Source organism: Neodiprion virginianus, chromosome 4, assembly GCF_021901495.1.
Source record: "Neodiprion virginianus isolate iyNeoVirg1 chromosome 4, iyNeoVirg1.1, whole genome shotgun sequence".
Lineage (NCBI taxonomy): Eukaryota > Metazoa > Arthropoda > Insecta > Hymenoptera > Diprionidae > Neodiprion > Neodiprion virginianus.
Window position 1 is genome coordinate 19425903 of NC_060880.1, and position 18886 is coordinate 19444788.

At 36.5% G+C, this 18886-nt stretch overlaps 1 protein-coding gene across 1 annotated transcript; it reads left to right on the forward strand.

The window, feature by feature from the left end:
* Positions 1 to 3291: 3291 nt before the first annotated feature.
* LOC124302569 (uncharacterized) lies at positions 3292 to 18114 on the forward strand. The gene is made up of 5 exons (XM_046758860.1): positions 3292 to 4236; positions 10727 to 11044; positions 12818 to 13094; positions 14513 to 14629; positions 17080 to 18114. The coding sequence occupies exons 1-5, from the start codon at positions 4231 to 4233 to the stop codon at positions 17832 to 17834; spliced, it is 1473 nt and encodes a 490-aa protein (XP_046614816.1). The 5' UTR covers positions 3292 to 4230; the 3' UTR covers positions 17835 to 18114.
* The last annotated feature ends 772 nt before the right edge of the window (positions 18115 to 18886 follow it).

An 18886-nucleotide genomic window follows, 5' to 3' on the forward strand; every position in this document is an offset into this window, starting at 1 on the left:
TTTAGATTTAATAATTTACGATGAAAAAGCTACAGAGTTGGTAACATCTTCGATCTAATTACAATTTAAACCACTTGAATTCATTTTTTCTTTTTTTCAATTTATATCGAAATTAATGATTCAGGCATAAAATTTTAAGATAAGTAACATTTTTCAAGCGTTCAAATTATCTTATTCTTCTTATTCGATTTTGAAACGATCGAAATTTACCGTGAAAGTGGTCAAATACATCAATTTTTTGAATCACCGTGGAAAGGAGGAAAATCGGAATCAAAAGTCTCGACTCTACGCCTAGTAATCGGCAATTCGGACTGTTTATTGTAACGTTACAAAATTCATCACTGCCTGTATCGACGATCGGTAATATAATAAATCACGTGTTACGGTGATAATGAAATTTTTTATAAATCACCTCGGTGGATACACTGATCGGAATATCTAAAAATCATTTCTTTTTTAAATTATTTTTGTACAAATCTCAACTGCTTGGAAAACATTGACGGCATTTTATAATGAGAAATCGATTTAAAAATATTCATTTGTACCGCAGCAAGGACGGTCAAAATAGAAGTTAAGAAAAATCTTTTACTTTTTCGATCAGTAAATGCGATCTATAATCTAGCAAAAATTGTTCACTTTCAATTTGAGCGTTTCATCCTTTTTCTCTTCTTTAAAGTGAACAAATTCATGACACAATTCGTATATATATATATATATATATAACGTATACGACGAATATATTGCAAGTAGAAATGAAAGAAATAAAATTGCACCGTAATTATACATATACGATATGAATCTGTGCTGTTGCATTCGCAGACACTGGCATTAGACTTTCTTCGACTTCCTCGACATATTTATACCTATGTAACATGTGAAATATCGTTATTTAACGTAAGAGCGGATATGCGAAGCCTGCAATAATCCAGTTAGCGAAATCCATATAACGAGGGGGTTTTCGTACATCGTAAATGACATGTGAACGTTGCGCAAGAGGCGGGGAATGAAAATAACTAATCCGCACTTTGCACGTTTGATAACGTTACGTATGAACAGAAATTTATTTACAACAAAAAGTACCTACGTACACATGCATACGTGTGCAGGATCGACGAGGAAGATTTTCACGCTGAATGATCCACCGCTTCCTGCGTGATCACTGTCTTTAAACTCGTTATATGCATAAGAAGCGAGAGGTGGGGAGAAACGGTAGATAGATAGAAAACCCCCGAGCATTGTATTATACGTACCTGTGAATTTTTCGAAAATTTCGAAATTGTTCTGTTACGTACCTGTGAATGGGACTTTCTATAACGATGAGCTAAAAATTCATCGCTCAATTTTGCAAACTTGTCAAATCATACTTTCATCATATCCTCTACGCTCGGGTTTTTAAATATTTTATTAACGTCGTGTATGAAAAAAAACCTATCGTCAAAACAAAAAGAAACATTGCAAAGGAACCGTAAGAAAAAAAAAAAAAAACAACGTATAGATGATAAAAGTTATTTACGAGATTAAAAGTTTCCTTCTGAAGTCAATCGAGATGACTTAAACAGAACAAAATGAGCGACAAAAATAAAAATTCTTAACTCCGGTAAAAGATTTGGAAATCCTACAATTTTGATTGATGAGAATTTTACTTTAGATTATTGAAAAATTAAGAATTGCGGTGGTAGGCCAATTTTTTCCCTTTACGCTAAAAAAAAACTTGCCGTTTATTCGATCCTTACTGAATTTCTTTTTTCCGCCCCGATGAATAAATTTATGCGCATTCGAATTGTAAAGATAATTCATTCGCAAATAAACAAGAAACATGATAATATGCGATATTTCTGTAAATAATTTAAGAATAACCGAAATTTCTGTAAAGTATTCAGATTTGCTGTACAATTTTTTAAATTCGTTCTTACATTTTTATACCTACTAATTTTCTATACTTGAAACATTGATTGAACATCAAATTCCGGAAGCTTGTGTCTCACTCTCCAAATTTTTATTTTCTCAGGTTAAAAATGGTGACAGAAACAAAAAAAAAAAAAGAAAGAAACGTGCATTGTGAGTTACATTTTTTTAACCAACACGAATATCATGACTTGTAAAATCGCCATTAAAAAAAACCTGCAGCAATGCGCAAAATTTGAAAATATGTTTCACGTTTATTTACACCCTTTTTCCAATCTTTTTCTTATTCTTCACAGCTCTGAATCGATGAATACAGCGACTGAAAGTGAAAAAAAGAAAGAAAAAAAGTTCGCAATTCCTTTCAAACGCAACAATTTCACTTTCTCTGCGATCAGGAAGATTTTTCGAAGGTGAATCTCGCTAATGCTAATATAAAACTCGTGCAAAAATTTCGATTATATTAACGTATACATTTGTAAATGCATAATTAATTGATTAATCAAATGCGAAACGGAAATTACCAAAAAAAATAAAATCAAGATAAGAAAAGAATAACACAAGTGTTGAAAAAATTATTTCTTAAATGAAATTAGATTTTAAAACAAAATGAACAAGGATTCTACGCAGCTCGCAATCATTTCATCCAACATCCAATCATTCGTTAATTTTTTCGCATCGAAAAGTATGATCATTTTTTGTCCGATAAGCCGCGTGCATGACAAACGATTATTGGTTAGAAAGCCGCATGTATTTTCGGTAGATAATATTTAACGGATGGTTCAAAACCATGCCAATTATGATGCGAGAAAGCGCGATCGAGTTCACGTTTGGTAAAGTCAAAACATGAAGTATTGAACTGAACTGATAGAAATGAAGCCGAGAAGATGATCATGAGTCGGATTATCGAGGCTCCCTTGAAATTTCTGTCTAATTACTTGTTTTATTCTCATTATACACGCGTACTTGAATTTTTTCTCCCGGCTCGTCAAAGCCGAAGATTCATTTGTTGATACGAACTTTCGCATGTGCAGTGAATAATTGTTTTTTCTTTTGCCGTTAATATTCATAGTCATAAAAAAGAGTTATTAGTTTTACGCTCCGAGCTAATTTTCGCCCCATATGTGCGATACGAATATAAGCCACGGATTATGAAGGTGTATTTTAGTATCTCGCATCTCAAATTTGAAGACGCGTCTTTCAATCGATGAATTTCTCCTCTCATCAATCATCTCTGCGCACTATTGCTCGAAGAACCTGAATAGAAAAAGTATCAGAGAAAGGGAAATAGAAAAATTAGAATCACTGCGCCTAAAATAGAACCCAAAAGCTACGGTATAAAAATCTACGACACTGAGTCGCAATCCTCAATGATCCATCGACCGTTGGAACATCTTTGTACAATCGTCACGTACCTATAAAGTACAAATTGTGAATAGTCAATTTCTTTTCGAGAAATAAATCAAATGCTACGATATCGAACAACGGAACTAATTCAGAGGGAAAAGAAGAGTGACTTTTTTTTTCTCTTCGTAATTCGATAACACGTTTCATTCAGCTTTCACACAGAGAAATTTTCAAAGTTTTTTGTAAAATTTTTAACTCCGGTAATTATTGTTAAGACAACAACTACCGTGTATAAGTGATGGCGATGAAAAATAATATTTAAAAATCTTCTAACGAACTAAATTTTCGGTTTTTTCCATCAAGCGTAATCGAAATTTGCATTGTTTACTGAACTGCGAATACCAAAAATTTCTATAAAACGAGGAAAACAAATAAAATAAAAAAGGGAAAATTAATGTTTTCAAGTTTAGGGCATAAAAAAAGAAAGAAAAAGGTGCAACAACAATTTGTCTCTTATCACTGTAAAATTACAAAAGAATTTCTACCGCCTGACTCGCAACGTTGAGAGAAAAGTAGCGAAAAAATATCAGTCGCGCAACAAGGATACTTAAAATTAAATTCCAAATGGACGACGTCGCTTGTTGAAAAATTTCACTTGCCAAACGACAACGTCGACGATGCGTAAAGAAATTTGAAACGAAAATGGGTATAATTTTATTTTTGCGATTATGAGCCGATTTCGAGGGATGCGAAAGGGTGAAAAGTTGGAAAATGTAAAAATTTGACCGAAGCAAAGAAGCGAAATAAGTAAATTAAGAAAAAAGGACTGCAACGACGACGTTGACGGGTGGGAGAGAGTATATAGAGAGGTGATTGGAGTCGGCTTACTGTCAGTGAGTTTAGTGAGAGTGCCGTGTTATTCGTCAGAAGTTTACCTCCAACCGTCCTGGACACAAGAAAACGCAAGTTAATCGGACAAAAATGCAGGTAGATAATTAAAAGTTAAATTTAACGACAGGAAGTTCGATCTGGTCGAATAAAAAATAATTTCTGAAACGGTGCAGACCTTGGTGACTTGTTTGTTTCGTTCCATAAATCTTTTCGTTTTCGGTCGAATTTTTCAAATTTTATCACCATGAATTTTTTCATTCTTTTCGTGTCGTGAACTTTCTACAATTTTGTTTCTTTTTTTTTTTTTTTTTAATTTGTCCTGCTATTTTTCAATCCATGGAAGTCTTTGTGTTTAATGTTTACATTTAATTCGAGTTTAATACAAAGAAAATATAGGAATATTTAAGGATGATAAAGGTGAGGAAAAATTTTCAAGAGTATTACAAATCGTCCCAACGCTGTTTAAGTTCGTTTCTCAACGTTCGAAGATTTATTACCGCTTGTAGATGATTTCGTTACGCGTCGTTAAATGAAATTTACCAAAAAAAGAAGAAAAAAAAAAACCCAAAAAAAAAGTGTCGCCAGATCTCGCAGCGTATTAAAATAAAAATCAACAAAGTGAAAACGTGAAAGAGGCTTCTACAAAAGGTTTCGGAACAAGTAGTTTTCGAAATCGGACTATTTCGTTCCGCGGGTTATCTTCTTTTCTTTTCCTTTCTTCTCTCATACATTATTTGTTTCACGCAGAGCGAAAGCTATTGTGCGAATTATGAATATATACGATAATGAGTCGGTTTATAATTTCCATTCATGGAATTAAAATCAAAGTGTAGCAAGAATAAGAAGAATAAGGTTTGGTAGATGGAGCGAAAAGAATGCCAAGTGAATTATATACACAAGTTGACGAGTGAAAGAGACGCGGTATTTCCATCTTTCTTTTCGCTTCGCGACTTGGAAACTATTCTTTTTACTGACAAATAAAATTTTTTTGGCACCGCTCGGCATAACGCCGGTAATCTGGGTCGCGCATTGCGGCAAGCGCAAGATCAAGGCTCTTATAAATTCGCTCTGTACCTTCCGCACAGCCATCGGGATCCTTTTCTGCTAGATAAAACCTTACACCATCACTTTCGCTGCTCCTTCGCTGCACAGATCGCTGGGAGAAATGTGATCTCGTGATCTCTGCGCCACTTTAAAGAATAAAAAGCTGTTACGGAAAAGGAAGAGGATAAAAAACAAAAAAGGTCAATTTCTCTCTTCAAATTTGATCTAATATTTAATTTTATTTAGTTATTTTTTCTCAGTTCTTTTTTTCAACTCTTTTGTCTCTTGGTGAACAAAAAAATTATCCCACTACGAAATTCGTCTTCGATCGGGATAATTGTTATAGAAATTTCTCGATATACCTTTTTTTTTTTTGTCACTCAATGCAATTTCTTAAACACCAACCGTTACATAATATCGGCATATAAAATGATGCGCAGTAAAAATTTGAGAAAGAAGGATTATTGAAGAAATGTAGAAAAATTTTTTTCTAATCAATCAGCTTTGAATCTGGAACGCGATGCAAAAACGGAATGGCGACGTCGATGCATTTTTGCAATGTCTCTACAATACGCGGTATAAAACTACACGTAACTTGTCGTGTATATAAAATCCATTCATACGTGTATATATCTATACAGGTGTATGTACTACACATTGTACGTCACCTTTCTCTTACTTCGAAGTAATCGGTCTTTATAATACGATGTTCCTTCTCATAGCTGTTATAAATTGACATATTCAAGGGGAAATTTCTTCCGGTAAAAAACAAACAATTACGATAATAATAAAAATAACAATAATAAGAAACAGTAACGGCAGTAACAAGCAATTTGGCGACAAAGTGACGTGAAGAATGCTCCAAATTTTTGTAAATATGTTTAGGTATATAAAGTTATATAGGAACCGCGGTGCACCTATGATTATACTTTTATAAATTGCAGGACTCGGTTGGGTGCAGATTGTTTATGTATTAGACATGTTGCATAGATATTATGTGCATGTATATGGATGTAGATCGCCGCGGTTGACATCCGAAATTCGTTACATATACGGACCCTGTAATTACACGTCGCGTCATGCTTGGACATAATTTAAGATACGCCTAAAATGGAACGGAATCGTTGAAAAAAAATTGAAGGATCTAATTTTGACAGAAATTAGAGATGGAAAGAATTTTTCATATTTTTCTTTTAATCGAGTAAAGGAAAAAGATGTTCTTGTCAGTGCGGAAATTCGAATCGAATTGACTAATCTTTCGTGAAGTTTGCGCCGAGTTGTCAGTTTTTATTTTATATTTGTAGATGATTTTTGATGAAAATTTTTCGACAATTTTAAATCGCGTCTCAATTTCATTCAGCTGCTGGAATAAAACTATTTCTTAAAATTTCGCAATACATTTTTTGGCGATCCGTTCGATTTTTGCGGTTTTCGAATTTCTTTTATTAAATTTCACTGCAAATAGGAACCACAGTCCGAATCGAAAGTTTGAAGGAAAAGAGAGACAACATTCCATCCAAGCAATGAAAACGAACGTGAGCAAATTCGAAACAGACATAAGCTAAAATGATATCAACAATTTGAGAAAAAGTTTTACAAACAGAACTTCGAAAGTGATCGAACTCTGGTATTTTTAATACGATAATAATATTTTTCATCTTATTTTGTTCGTCATACAAATTATCTACAGAAAACCTTTACCAAACTTCTGACGATTGAACCTTTTCCCAAATGCTTGTAAAATGATTCTTATCATACGGTAGGAACGATGTGATTTAATTCATGTATCAACGCCACAAATGGCGCAAATATTAAACCGCTCGAGTTTTTGTTTTCTTTTTTTTTTTTTATAACAGATTTTTTGTTTCTCTCTTCGCCCAACGCGAAAAGAACAATATTCGTAATATGATTCGACTCGTCTCCGCAGCGACGATCAACGATGATAAACTTTCTCCGCAGAATCGCTCGACTTAACTCCGTATAGCGATCATTTTTATGTATAACACATAACCGTACGTACAGAGAAATATATGCATATACATAATGTATATACACAATGTACATGTATGTACATAAGTACCGAAGTCATCGCTGCACTTGACTGACCGCAAACCTTGGCGAAGCTATTTTCTACGTGCATATAGTGGCGGATGAACACATGAACGCATGAACACACGAACACGCGATGCGAGGCACATGTCACCCGCAGAACGAACCGCTCCCGGTAACCGGATGCGTTTAATTTTGCGACAAGTATGAATTTTTTCACCACCGCATCATGGAAAGTATTCGTTAAAATTCTTTCTGCATTTCGCTTTCCTTCGTTATAATCGCGAATTCACGCGATCCGTACTGACTGCGCGATTGTTCGATTTTTTAGGTCAGAATATTTATTATCCGAAACCAGTTGTTGATTGTATTAATGAGTATGTACACCTGTATACGGTTAGAAGATGGAAAAAACGATTGGAAGAATATTAAAGGAATATTAGAAAATGTGAAAAAAAAAAGAAAATAGAAAAAACGTCATGGCACTCTGAATCTTGCGTGAAAATGTTTTATCTCGAAAACGGTACGTTCTTGTTTTTCTTGTTTCGTAAAAATTTATTTGCGCATTTTTGAGATGGGTTTAAATTGGGTAAATAATGGGTAAAAATTCATAATAACGGTAACGACGAGTGATGTGAATTTTTTTTTTTTTTTTTAGGCTTTGATCAGGGGCCTTACTAACATTGGAAAAATTCTGAAAGAAATTAAAATATGTCATGGTAAAGCGATTGCTGTGAGTTGGCGCGGAATGGCCCATATACTTTGAACGAATACGCGTAAACGGCACACGTTTGTCTTTGAACTAAATTTCAATCGATCATTGCAGGACAAGGCTGCACTTCGTGCTGCATGCCGTGAATAAAGCGCGAATATATTGTTATTATAATATTATGTATGTAAACGATTGTGCATGGCAAGTGGATGATAAAAAAAGCCTGCGTGTCAGAAACGGTTATAATTGTATTGATTTTTGTATGTTACATCGATGTCTACGTCTTCCAAAAATCATTTCGCATAATAAGAATTTTCTTTATTCAAGTAACGGAAAAAACAAAAAATTTCTCACAAACTGCAATTATAGAGAGAGCAAAAAATTAATAAAAAATTCGCGACACGTCATTTGAGTATTTAATCGGTTTAATTTGAATAAAAGCGTAAACATAAGCAGTTGTTTTTTTTTTTCTTCTATAAATGTATAAACAATGCCGAATTGAATCGGAGAATATGGTAAACCTTGATTTCACAATATAATTCGTTCGCTCATTTTATATTTCATACAAATTTAATAGCGAATTTAATTTAAATTTCGTAAGATAGATTTTTTTTCTCATATTTTTTATATCCTGTTTTTCTCAGCCAGATTTTTTCACTCATAAAATACCGGCCTTATTTGCATCTTATTTGAATAAATTTCTACCCGATTACGTGATTTCTCCATCGGACTATAGATTTTCCAGCCACATGGGAAAAAAACTTTTTACGTCATGCAGATTATACCCGTCTATAGATAAATGAAAATAAGAGATAAGGATTAAAAAAATCTGCATACGTATCGAACAACTTTCACAACGATATACGCGATGTTAAATAAATATATATATATATATATATATATAACCATATAATACTTAAACAGAATTCAACGAAGATGAAACATTGAACTTTCGATTTATGTGACGTGAGCAGGATATTGTTTTTGTTCTTTAGTAGGAAAAGAAAAAACTGTGCCAAATATATATGTAATATATAATACATATATAATGTGCCGTTACTTTATGGACGAAAATTATTGTTCTGAATTTAAAAACCGAATTTCTGTAGGGCTAATTCAACGATAAAAAATCGCAATTGGTGAGTCAAACTCCAGCTATTCCCGAAGGGGAAAAAAATATAGAAAGAAGAAGAAAAAAAGATACGTACCAACGCAAAGAATGCCGTTCCAGCTTATAGGATCGGTTGGGTTACGTGTTACGTGTGAGCATCGTTCGGGAGAAATGTGAAAGTGCGAAAGGAACAACTTTCGGTTAAAAATGTCAGAAAACAGCGCGATCGTGTCAATTTATAATGCTAATTCATTTTGTAATTTACCGGCTCTAGAGAGAACCGGCTAAATGAAATTATAACTAATTAATGAAAGTATGCATATACGTGTTTATAATACCTGTATGAACATGTATTATACGTACATATATATGTATATTCGTCAGGCTTTTGTCATCCGGAACGATATTCCTCCACGTTTTGCATAAAAATATAAATTGTACGTATGAACGTATATCTTTCACTTTTGTTTCTCTGTTCCTGATTCAATAATCTTTTGTCTTGGTAGCGAGAAAAACTAGAAAAATAATTTGCCGATACGTACAACAAGGGAAGAAAATTTATTCACGCACGCATTCATATACTGTTGTTATAAAGTATGAAACAAAAAGAAAATAAGCATCTTGTACAGAATTTCTTTCCACTTCGCGCAATAATCAAAGTGCAGAAAGTGATGAACGGTGTGAGGGAAAAATAAAGAAAAAGAAAAACATCCCCTAGTTGCGAGTAGCTGCTTTCTTCATCTTTACAAAGAAATTACGCTAAGCTGCAACGAGACCGTGAAATACGAATTTGATTGTCGGCATTACGCACGCAACAATGTTTATGATTTTCGAAAATTAGTGTGCAACGTTTAGCCGTTATCAAACCGTAAACCGACCATTTTCGCAGTCCAGATTCTATCTCGTCGTTTAAAGACGTTAAACACCGACAGTTCGCAATATTCAAATATGATTCAATGATTGCGCGTATAAACTTAATCCCAGAATCCTTATTTCATCTCCTTCATATTGTAAAAAGAAGATCGTCGAAAATTTTGTACAAACTTGAAGCAAATTTCGATGCGATCCTTCGGTTATTCAAAGACATTCTTTACCATGTAATAATTTATTCTATAACTATTATTAGAATGGGATGAAATCGAAGGTCTTTAATCCTTTTGTAATCGTTCTCTTTCATTCGTTTTTTCAATTTTTGAAAGCACAGATACAACGAGTCAGAAAGTAATGTGAAATGAGAAGAATGAAAAGAAAAAAAAACCCTACGGAATTGTTAAACTTCAACTCATTCGTGAATCTTAGTTTTGAGCAAAGTTAAATACAAACTTTAATCAAAGAAATCCTTCATTATTTAACATGTATTATACCTTTATTAAATGCAGTAATGAATAATAATTACAGATGAATTCAAAGCTTTTCAATTTTTGTTTCACCGTTCTCTTTCGACCAGTCCAAAAACGAAGAAAGAACCGAAACACATGGGAAGAAAAAAAAAAAAACTCTTTGAGATTGTTAAATTTTCAGCAAATTTCATTGTGTAACGATAATCAGAGTGAGAGATGTAATCGGAACTGTCGAATCTCCTCGTCACCGTTCCCTTTCACGGAGTAGAAAGAAGAAGAGAAGAAGAGCCAATAAAAATTAAAGAAGTTTATAAAATTGTTGAATTTCAGCTCGTCGCATTCATCTTGCTGGGATGCTGCGTGGTCGCCCACTCAGTTCCGCTCTCCGACTCTTTGGCGGTGGAAAAAGTGCCGGATTCCGAGGCGAAGAGAAGTTTCACCGAATCTGAGGGCGCGCAATTGTCCGAAAGTAGGAACACGAGGACGAAAAGATCCGGGGGTGGATCGGGGGGATTTTTGGCGGGAATCGGTAGCGCGATTCTCGGCAAGGTTGCCGAGGCTTCGAGCGGCGCCAGCACCGGAAGTAGCGACGGAAGCGGAAAATCGCATCAGTACGAATCCGTCGAATATGGACCGCCGGTGCACGACGTGAGTTAATCGATAATTCTTGTCTTTTAGCAGAATTAAAAAAATTTTCTTCGAGACAAGAACCGCGATCTTACAATTTTTCAAAACTAACATCTCGTTTCTCTGTTTCTCTCACGTTTTTTTCTCAATTTTAATACGTGAGATTCGAAGGAGATTCGAATAATTTGAAAATATTTCAAAACAATTTTTTACAAACTGATGTTATTTTCTTCTAAGAATTATAAATTTCCCTAAATTAAATGTAACTAAGCTTTTGACAAAATTATAATTATAATAATCATTTGCATTGAAAAAAATTTAAAAAACAAAAAAACAAACGTAAGTGTAAAAAAATTTCCCAAGTAATCATTTACGTAACGAAAATAAAAACGTTTTCAAACGTTGGAAAAGAATCGTGACAATCCAAGATTACGAAATTATACGACAAAATTGTTGAAATTATACAATTGAAATAATAATTTTTGCATAAATTTTGTGAATTCCCTTCAATAAATATGACGAAATATGAAGAGCTCAAAAAAAAAAAAAAGTAATAAGGAGAAAAATATTAGGGACATACAAAACTTCCTCCTCTTAGAAACTTTCATTTACAACCATTTTATGATATACCCAGAAGGCATAACATGTAACGCTGTTATAAGATTATAACAGATTTGGTTATCACGTCAATATAATAAATTATAGCGTATAGAAGTCAAAACACATGGGTACAATTATAAAACCGCTGGTTCGTAGTATACACGTAGGTATGAGTATTTTATTCAAATTCGTTACCCTGCTGAATAAAAATTTGTGTGTTGTACGTGCGTGCGCATACATATATATATATGTGCGAGTTGGGTTCGGAGAAAGTTGCAGAAAACAATTTAATAAAAAAGGAAAAAAAAAACTGCAGCTCATGACCGGATATATCGTGTTGTTTCGCGAAAAAATTACCTAATCCGTCATCATTCGAGACGTAGATAATTTCTGCAAGTTCCTAATTTCCGCACCCGCTGCTGCACGCGAAACAATGAAAACGCGATTTTATCTCATATTGTAACTATAGGAAGAACAATTCCAACGTCAACTATCACGTTACGGTAATTGATATGATATGATAATTCGCGTACGTTGTACGAGGATAAAATTATAGAAAGATCAAAACAAAGAAGGGGCACAATACCGAATTTTCACAGAAGAGAGAAATTAATTTACAGAATTTAAAAATGTACAACGTCGAAGTATGGATAGGTGAAAAAATAGATAGGTCGGAATATAGAATGCTAAAATGTAGAATCGTCGGAATTTGTCTCGATATTATAGAATGATACATAAATTATGAATTTTACCGTTCAATGTTTTCACACTTTCATATTTTCTCTTTCTGCATTATAAATTTTCTATACTTGTACTTTCTATATTTTGACAACACTACGAATTGGATTTTCCCGTCTTTGTAAATTCGATATTTTGTTCCTTCTATCAATCGGCCATTCTAATTTTTTACCCCCACGACTTGAACCATTAAATGAAAATATTATAATATGCAATAATATGCGTGAAATCGAATTTGAAACGTGCTTCATACGATATTTCTTGTACATAGCATGCGTAAAAAGATATCATATGAAACACGTTTCAAATTCGATTTTAGCCACTTGTTGTGTATTATATCGCATTTTACGCACTGTATCGAAAAATACTATTTTGCGCACTAATAACAGTGCGTAAAACCGAATTTTGCGCATACTGTGTCAGAATAAAAAAAAAAAAAAAACTATTTCTTCGCAGTACGACGAGAAGAACTTCGACGTATGGTCGTTCAAGAAGGCTATACTGAACACGCTCTTCCAAGCACTGAAGGCGATCGGCGGGGGTGTGATTGCCCTAAAGGGAAAGCTGATCAAGGGGGGCGGAATAGTAGTATCGGCAAAGGGTAACATAATCAGCGCGAAAGGCGAGGCGATAACGTCCCTCGGTCGTCACATAGCCGCAAGTGCAGTTTTGACGCCGCCGAAACCTGTGCAGCATTACCACTACGAACCGCCGGCCCACGTTCCAGTTTCAGGTACTAATTTCAACGTCACGCGCGTATTTTTTATTGCAATCAATAGAGTCGAGTCTTTGTGTGATGAAAAAACGGGGACGGGGTCAATGTGATTTTTTTTTATTTTTTATATTCGTTGTACAAATCAGGGAAACCGAAGGTAATCAAGTGGTGAAAATTTTCGACCATTTCTTTTCACGCGGAAAAACAAAAAAATGATATGCGCTGATATTGTGACGATTATAACAATAATTGTAGTACAGATACGACGGTTGATTAACGAGAGTGACGTTGTTACGTGTTGTTCGATTTTTCGATATGCTGAATTTCATTTTTTCTTATTTATTATTTCTTCCATTGGAAACAAAAGAAAAATATTTTACACAACAATTTTTTTTGTCTCTTCTGCTTTATACGTATACGCTAATGAAATTTTTTCATGCAACGACTCGATTAACGAACAGAAGTGAGCTCCGACAGATGATTGCATGTTAAAAAAATCTTCTAGCGGTCCACGATTTTAATTGAGACGAAACCAAAGGGATGGACAAGTTTTTACTGGGAAATGTTAGTTCAATACAGAGTTAAAATCCGTGGGGTATGAAAAGATTTTTAAGGATTTATCAGGTTCACGGTACAGTGAAGATAATGTATGCAGGCTAAAGAATCGCAAAGTAAAGACTGAACAATTAAGTTGAAATATGTAGGGGAAAAATAAAAATTTAACCACATCGATATGAATAAACAAAAGAAGAAAAAAAGAAACGAATCGACAGTTTTGAGTATAGATTTCATTTTACCGTTCGATATCTTTTTTTTAATAAACGAATCGTTCCATTTATTCAATTTCTATAAATCATAGCTCATTTTGTTTGGAAAGGGATTATCCGCAAGTCGTCGCCTCAACTTCAATATTTATGCAGATCTTTGATAATTGACCGAAATAATGACCTATCTAAAATTGACAGAGATCGCATACAATGAATTTTAAACGATTTCTTCAAAATATATTAATTTCCTGAAAAATCTATCTTCGGTAAAACGTGTTGAACTTATTTATAAACAAAATGAGTTATTATCTCGACAATGTAACCCGTCTCATATCCTTAATTACTGAACTATTTCGATCTGAGTTCATAGTTTCCAACAGCTTCACTACTGTACCAAGAGAATCGCTTTTAATATCAGATGTCAGGTCAGTTATCGAGTCTAAGCTTCTGTTTCTTCATTTTTCCGTTTCGAAACTTTTTGATTTCACCTAATTTTACTTTACACCTGATACACGATCCCTAATTCCCGAAAAGTCTGACCTGCGTCACGAGTTCCAACCTTGAAAGCTTAGTCATTTGGTCACTTTACAACTTCGACGCTCTCCAACCATCCGCAAAAATACATCAATTTGTCCACGGATCATGACTAATCTTGAGACTTTCCCACAGGCCATGATTCCTACGCTGGTCCACCGCCCAGCGCGTATGGTCACCATGGAGGATACGCGGCTCACGCATCACCGGACAGCAGCTACGGTCACACGGCGTACGCATCGCCGTCGGACGGTTAGTATAGCTTTTCTAAATCCCGTCCAACCGTGACAAGAAGCACGAAAAGAAGGAAAAACGCAACGGGGATTGTAATATATTATAAAACACTGGCAACGATGCATGTCGAAAACTTTTGTCCAAGATGTGATGCCAAAAATTAGCAGTTGTGGAGTATCGTAGAACGATTTTCGCGGTAAACATGGAAATCAAGTTACCAAATAGTGTAGCAATGTTGGATTGACGACAAATTGTTGTCTACGAAAATCCCGCGCCTGAATAATCTTACACGTAACAAGTGACAGACCTCAATTATCTCTTCATATATTTTTCTGTCCTTTCTTTATTCATAACGTCAATGTTGATCTCAAGAATGTACGGAATGTACAGTCACATTTTTACATTTAACTTATACAGTTGAATGCAACTGGAACAGCTTCAGCGACGTTATTTAAAGCTCTGTTTCATCACTTTTACAATTCAACACTTTTTCAACCTGACCGTACAGCCCGTAAATCCTTAATCGGAAATAAGAATTTTAGTAGAAGCGTCTTAGAAACGATCGATCGGTTAGGAGAGCCGCGCGAATGGTGAAAGGCTTGAAAAAATGCCTGAACCGCAGCAGCTCTCGATAAGTTTGCGTGCATTCGATCTCCTCCCCCTCGTACCGTGATTGAATTAGAAAACCGGTTGCGTACGCAAACACACACAAATACGACAGTTTGAAAAATCGAGTAACGAATAGGAGACTTTCTTTGCGGTGTGCACTTGAACCTAGACAAAGGAGAGTTTTAGTCCGCGATAATTAAAGCAGCGGAGAAAATGTACCCAAAGGTGTCGTCGGAGCTTCAAACCATTCGAGAGACCGTCGAACGATCGGTAAATGATTTCGCGATTTAACAATTAAACACCGAGAATTCGGTGTTCGAAGAGCCCGTGAGAAGATCGCGCAGGTATGGAGAAAGCGAGAGCCCAAGTGGAGAAGCATCATCCGTGAGATTGGGAGAGGCGAGGAAAGGGAAACTCGGTTGCTCGAAATCGGTTCGCACAAATTACCGGATGTCAAACATCGCGGCGACCTTTCCCCGCGGGAATGGTATTTTATTTGGTGATGCACAGTGTATGCACAAAGTTGAATTGACCGCAGCCGGCACCCGTGAATGGAAAAGTTGTTCCGTCCGGACCAGGATGTGAAAACGATCGTAGAACGTCGAAACCCGCAACATCTCGAAACGACTTTCTAGTGTGTCGTTACAGCCACTTGAATATCATCGCGGTTTTTTTTTTTTTGGACGGACCGGTGAACTCGACCTTTAAAAATTTCAAGAGTACCGATACTTTAACTTTGACTATGTACTCATATCGGTAACTGTCGGTTCATTTTAATTTGTCTTTCGACTTGTGTTTCCGAAGAATGCGACGGTGGTGCTCCAATCGGCCATAATTTGCCAGTGTAAACTGAGACGCAACAATTATTGCGGTCAATTCGAAAATTTAACATTAGATAGCGTTAGATCCATACCGAATTACAGTCTGTGTAAAAGTTCGAACTGCGTTTTTGGTAACAGTGACGGTACGTTAGTTACGCCTAGACGATATTTAGACGTCTCAATGTCAGGCTTGTTTCGTCAGTTTTCACTGACAAACGGCATAAAAGCAGGTCGTACGCGTCAAGCTGCCCAAGATGATGTTTCTGCAATTAAGTCGCAAAGTAGGTACACACTGGAATTATCGTAAACAGCTGTACGAAATGAAAAAGAAACAGAACCGTGTCGTTTCTAATGGGCTTCCGACCGGCGAGAGAACCTTCATATTCTTCTTTTTCCGCCTGTCATACGCAAAGCTGCACAATAAACGAAGCGTTTAATTCGACACAGCGATATCTTTCGTATGTCAAGGTTGCGCACTTCACGCCTGCAGGTTTGCATCCGCTGTAGGTCAGGTGTTGAAAACGAGTGAATGAAATATTCTATCGCACCTGGTGTCGACACGTGATCAATTAATGGATCGGGTATGCGTGTACTTCACAAGTGAATCGAATTCCTCTAGCTCTCTCACGTGGTAGAAATCATCGAGGTACCAAGGATGTCGATCGTCCGAGCGAGGTGAACGATAGCCACGCGATGAGACGTCTTGGAGGCATGTGTAATACCCAAGGTATAACGGCAATAGGTACCAATTGCGATAAGTCATCCCTGTCATAAAGAATCTCCAATTAACACTAATACCTGATTTTAAGTTGGATGAAATAAAATGAAGGAACTAATTATCGGCTCACAAATCACACGAACATCGTACAAAACACTGCGTTCATCGTCCATCGCCTTAGGAAGTGACCCGAATAGACCGCGAAGACCTTAAAACAATCTCTCGGAGGGTTTTAGAATCGATTTGACGATGATGAGGATGAATAATCCGACATAGCTTAACACCCGTGGATGACGGAACTGACAGACCGACGTTTACAGACGCAGATAATCCGGGACTGGTGATAGTAAAACCTGCCGAAGACCCAGGAGTACTGCCGGCTAGCGATCAGGACGAGGAAAGTTCACCGTATCCGGTCTACAAACCGGAATCCGAGCACCATCATCATCATCACGAAGTCGAGATAATCACCCCGAGACATCCGCCGCTTTCGGCACTGTCGGAGAGCTTCGGGGGCAACCAAAAGGACTCTGGATCAGGAAGCGGGGTCGGTAACCTGATCAGCCAGATATCCTCCGCCTCGAGCTCGAGCTCGAGCTCGCAATCGAATAAGCATCGCGAGGAACACCGTGAGGAACACCATGAGGAGGAGTCTGACCACCACCACCATCGCCACAACCAAGAAGATGAACACGCCGATCCACCGAAGCTGGACTTCTCGTCCTTGGCACTGCCGGCTCAGTTCGGTCGTCCACACTTTGGGATAAGTCCTCTTGACTTTGGGATGGCGCCATTTGGGGCGGGTCACCAGGGTCTGGATGACGGCTTCGTGATGATGATGTTCCCGAAGCCGGTGGTCGAGGTTCCCGTCCTCCACTCGCAGGGTCCCAGGAGTTATTTACCACCATCGAAGAACTACATTCATGAGGAATTCGGGAGCCTTCGTGGCGGTCCGCTTAATTACGGACCCCTGACGAAGAGATCCGGGGTCGGAATGGCGTCGAAAATTGGGGAGATAAGAATCGTTCCGTCGATCGGTTACATGTTGAAAGGCTCACGGGCTTTTAGGGGGTAGAGAAATTCGGGGTTGCCAGAAAAGATGACGGTTCCTGTAGGTCATGTTTTCACCATGGGATGAATGAGAAAGACGAGATTGCGAATAATTTTCGCATATCGTTCGTTTGGTTTGTCAAGTCTGTGGCTTGATAAGCGTCGTGTCTGCATGGTCGAATGGATCGAACGTGAAATACAGATACGTACAGTGGACAAAAAAAAAAAAAAAAAAAACGCGACGGACTTGAAACGTGAATAAAATCCGAACGCGTCGACCGATTTCTGAAAACTTTATTTTACTTGAAACTAGAAGAATGAATCTTTCGTATCGTGTTTGATAATCTTCATTTGCTGCCGAGGAACACGCTCTTGAATATCGGGTTTTGAAAATGTCGCTGCGGGAGACTGAAAAAAAATAATGTTAAACCTAACGTCGATCTTAAATTATGACTCAAGGACTAATTTATTTTGATACGATTGATTACACTGTGCTTTTCACACATTTCGTTGATTTTTAATATTTCAAAGTTTTATAACAATTTATATGATCAACGGAAGAAAGCAAACGGGGAGCGGAATTAAGTTATACGGTTTAATGTGTCCATCATTCACGGTCACTACCGCCAGAAATGAGGTTGAAGTTAGTAATGTTATGGGAACGAAACGTTGGGGACAAAAATTACTATTTTCTTAATTTTACAATGATTTTGAAGGAACTAAGATTTCGAAATATGAATGCCACGTTAACGTTACTAACTTCAATATGATTGCCAGAACTATCTTTCGCCAGGATGCAATGCAGGCCATGTGACTTTAGGATCAGTGAAAAATTCTCTCCCACCACTGAAAGTGTGATGCTCTACGTATTTCGCCGATATCAAAAAAGTCAGCCGTAACGCGATCTCGAAAAATCTGAAATGTTCGTTGTACATGCCTGGTGTGGTTGGCGGTTGGTCGCGGGCTGAATCAATCTTGGTCAAGTTCTCGACATCACTTACAGCCGACTTTTTGACAGTGTACTTTCCTGATAATGCCTCCCGAAAACAGAACTATAACTTCGAAGCACGCGGTTTG

Coding starts and splice junctions, on each gene's coding strand:
- LOC124302569 (XM_046758860.1), top strand. Junction 11,045..12,817: donor ATGGACCGCCGGTGCACGAC/GTGAGTTAATCG, acceptor ATTTCTTCGCAG/TACGACGAGAAGAACTTCGA. Junction 13,095..14,512: donor GGCCCACGTTCCAGTTTCAG/GTACTAATTTCA, acceptor ACTTTCCCACAG/GCCATGATTCCTACGCTGGT.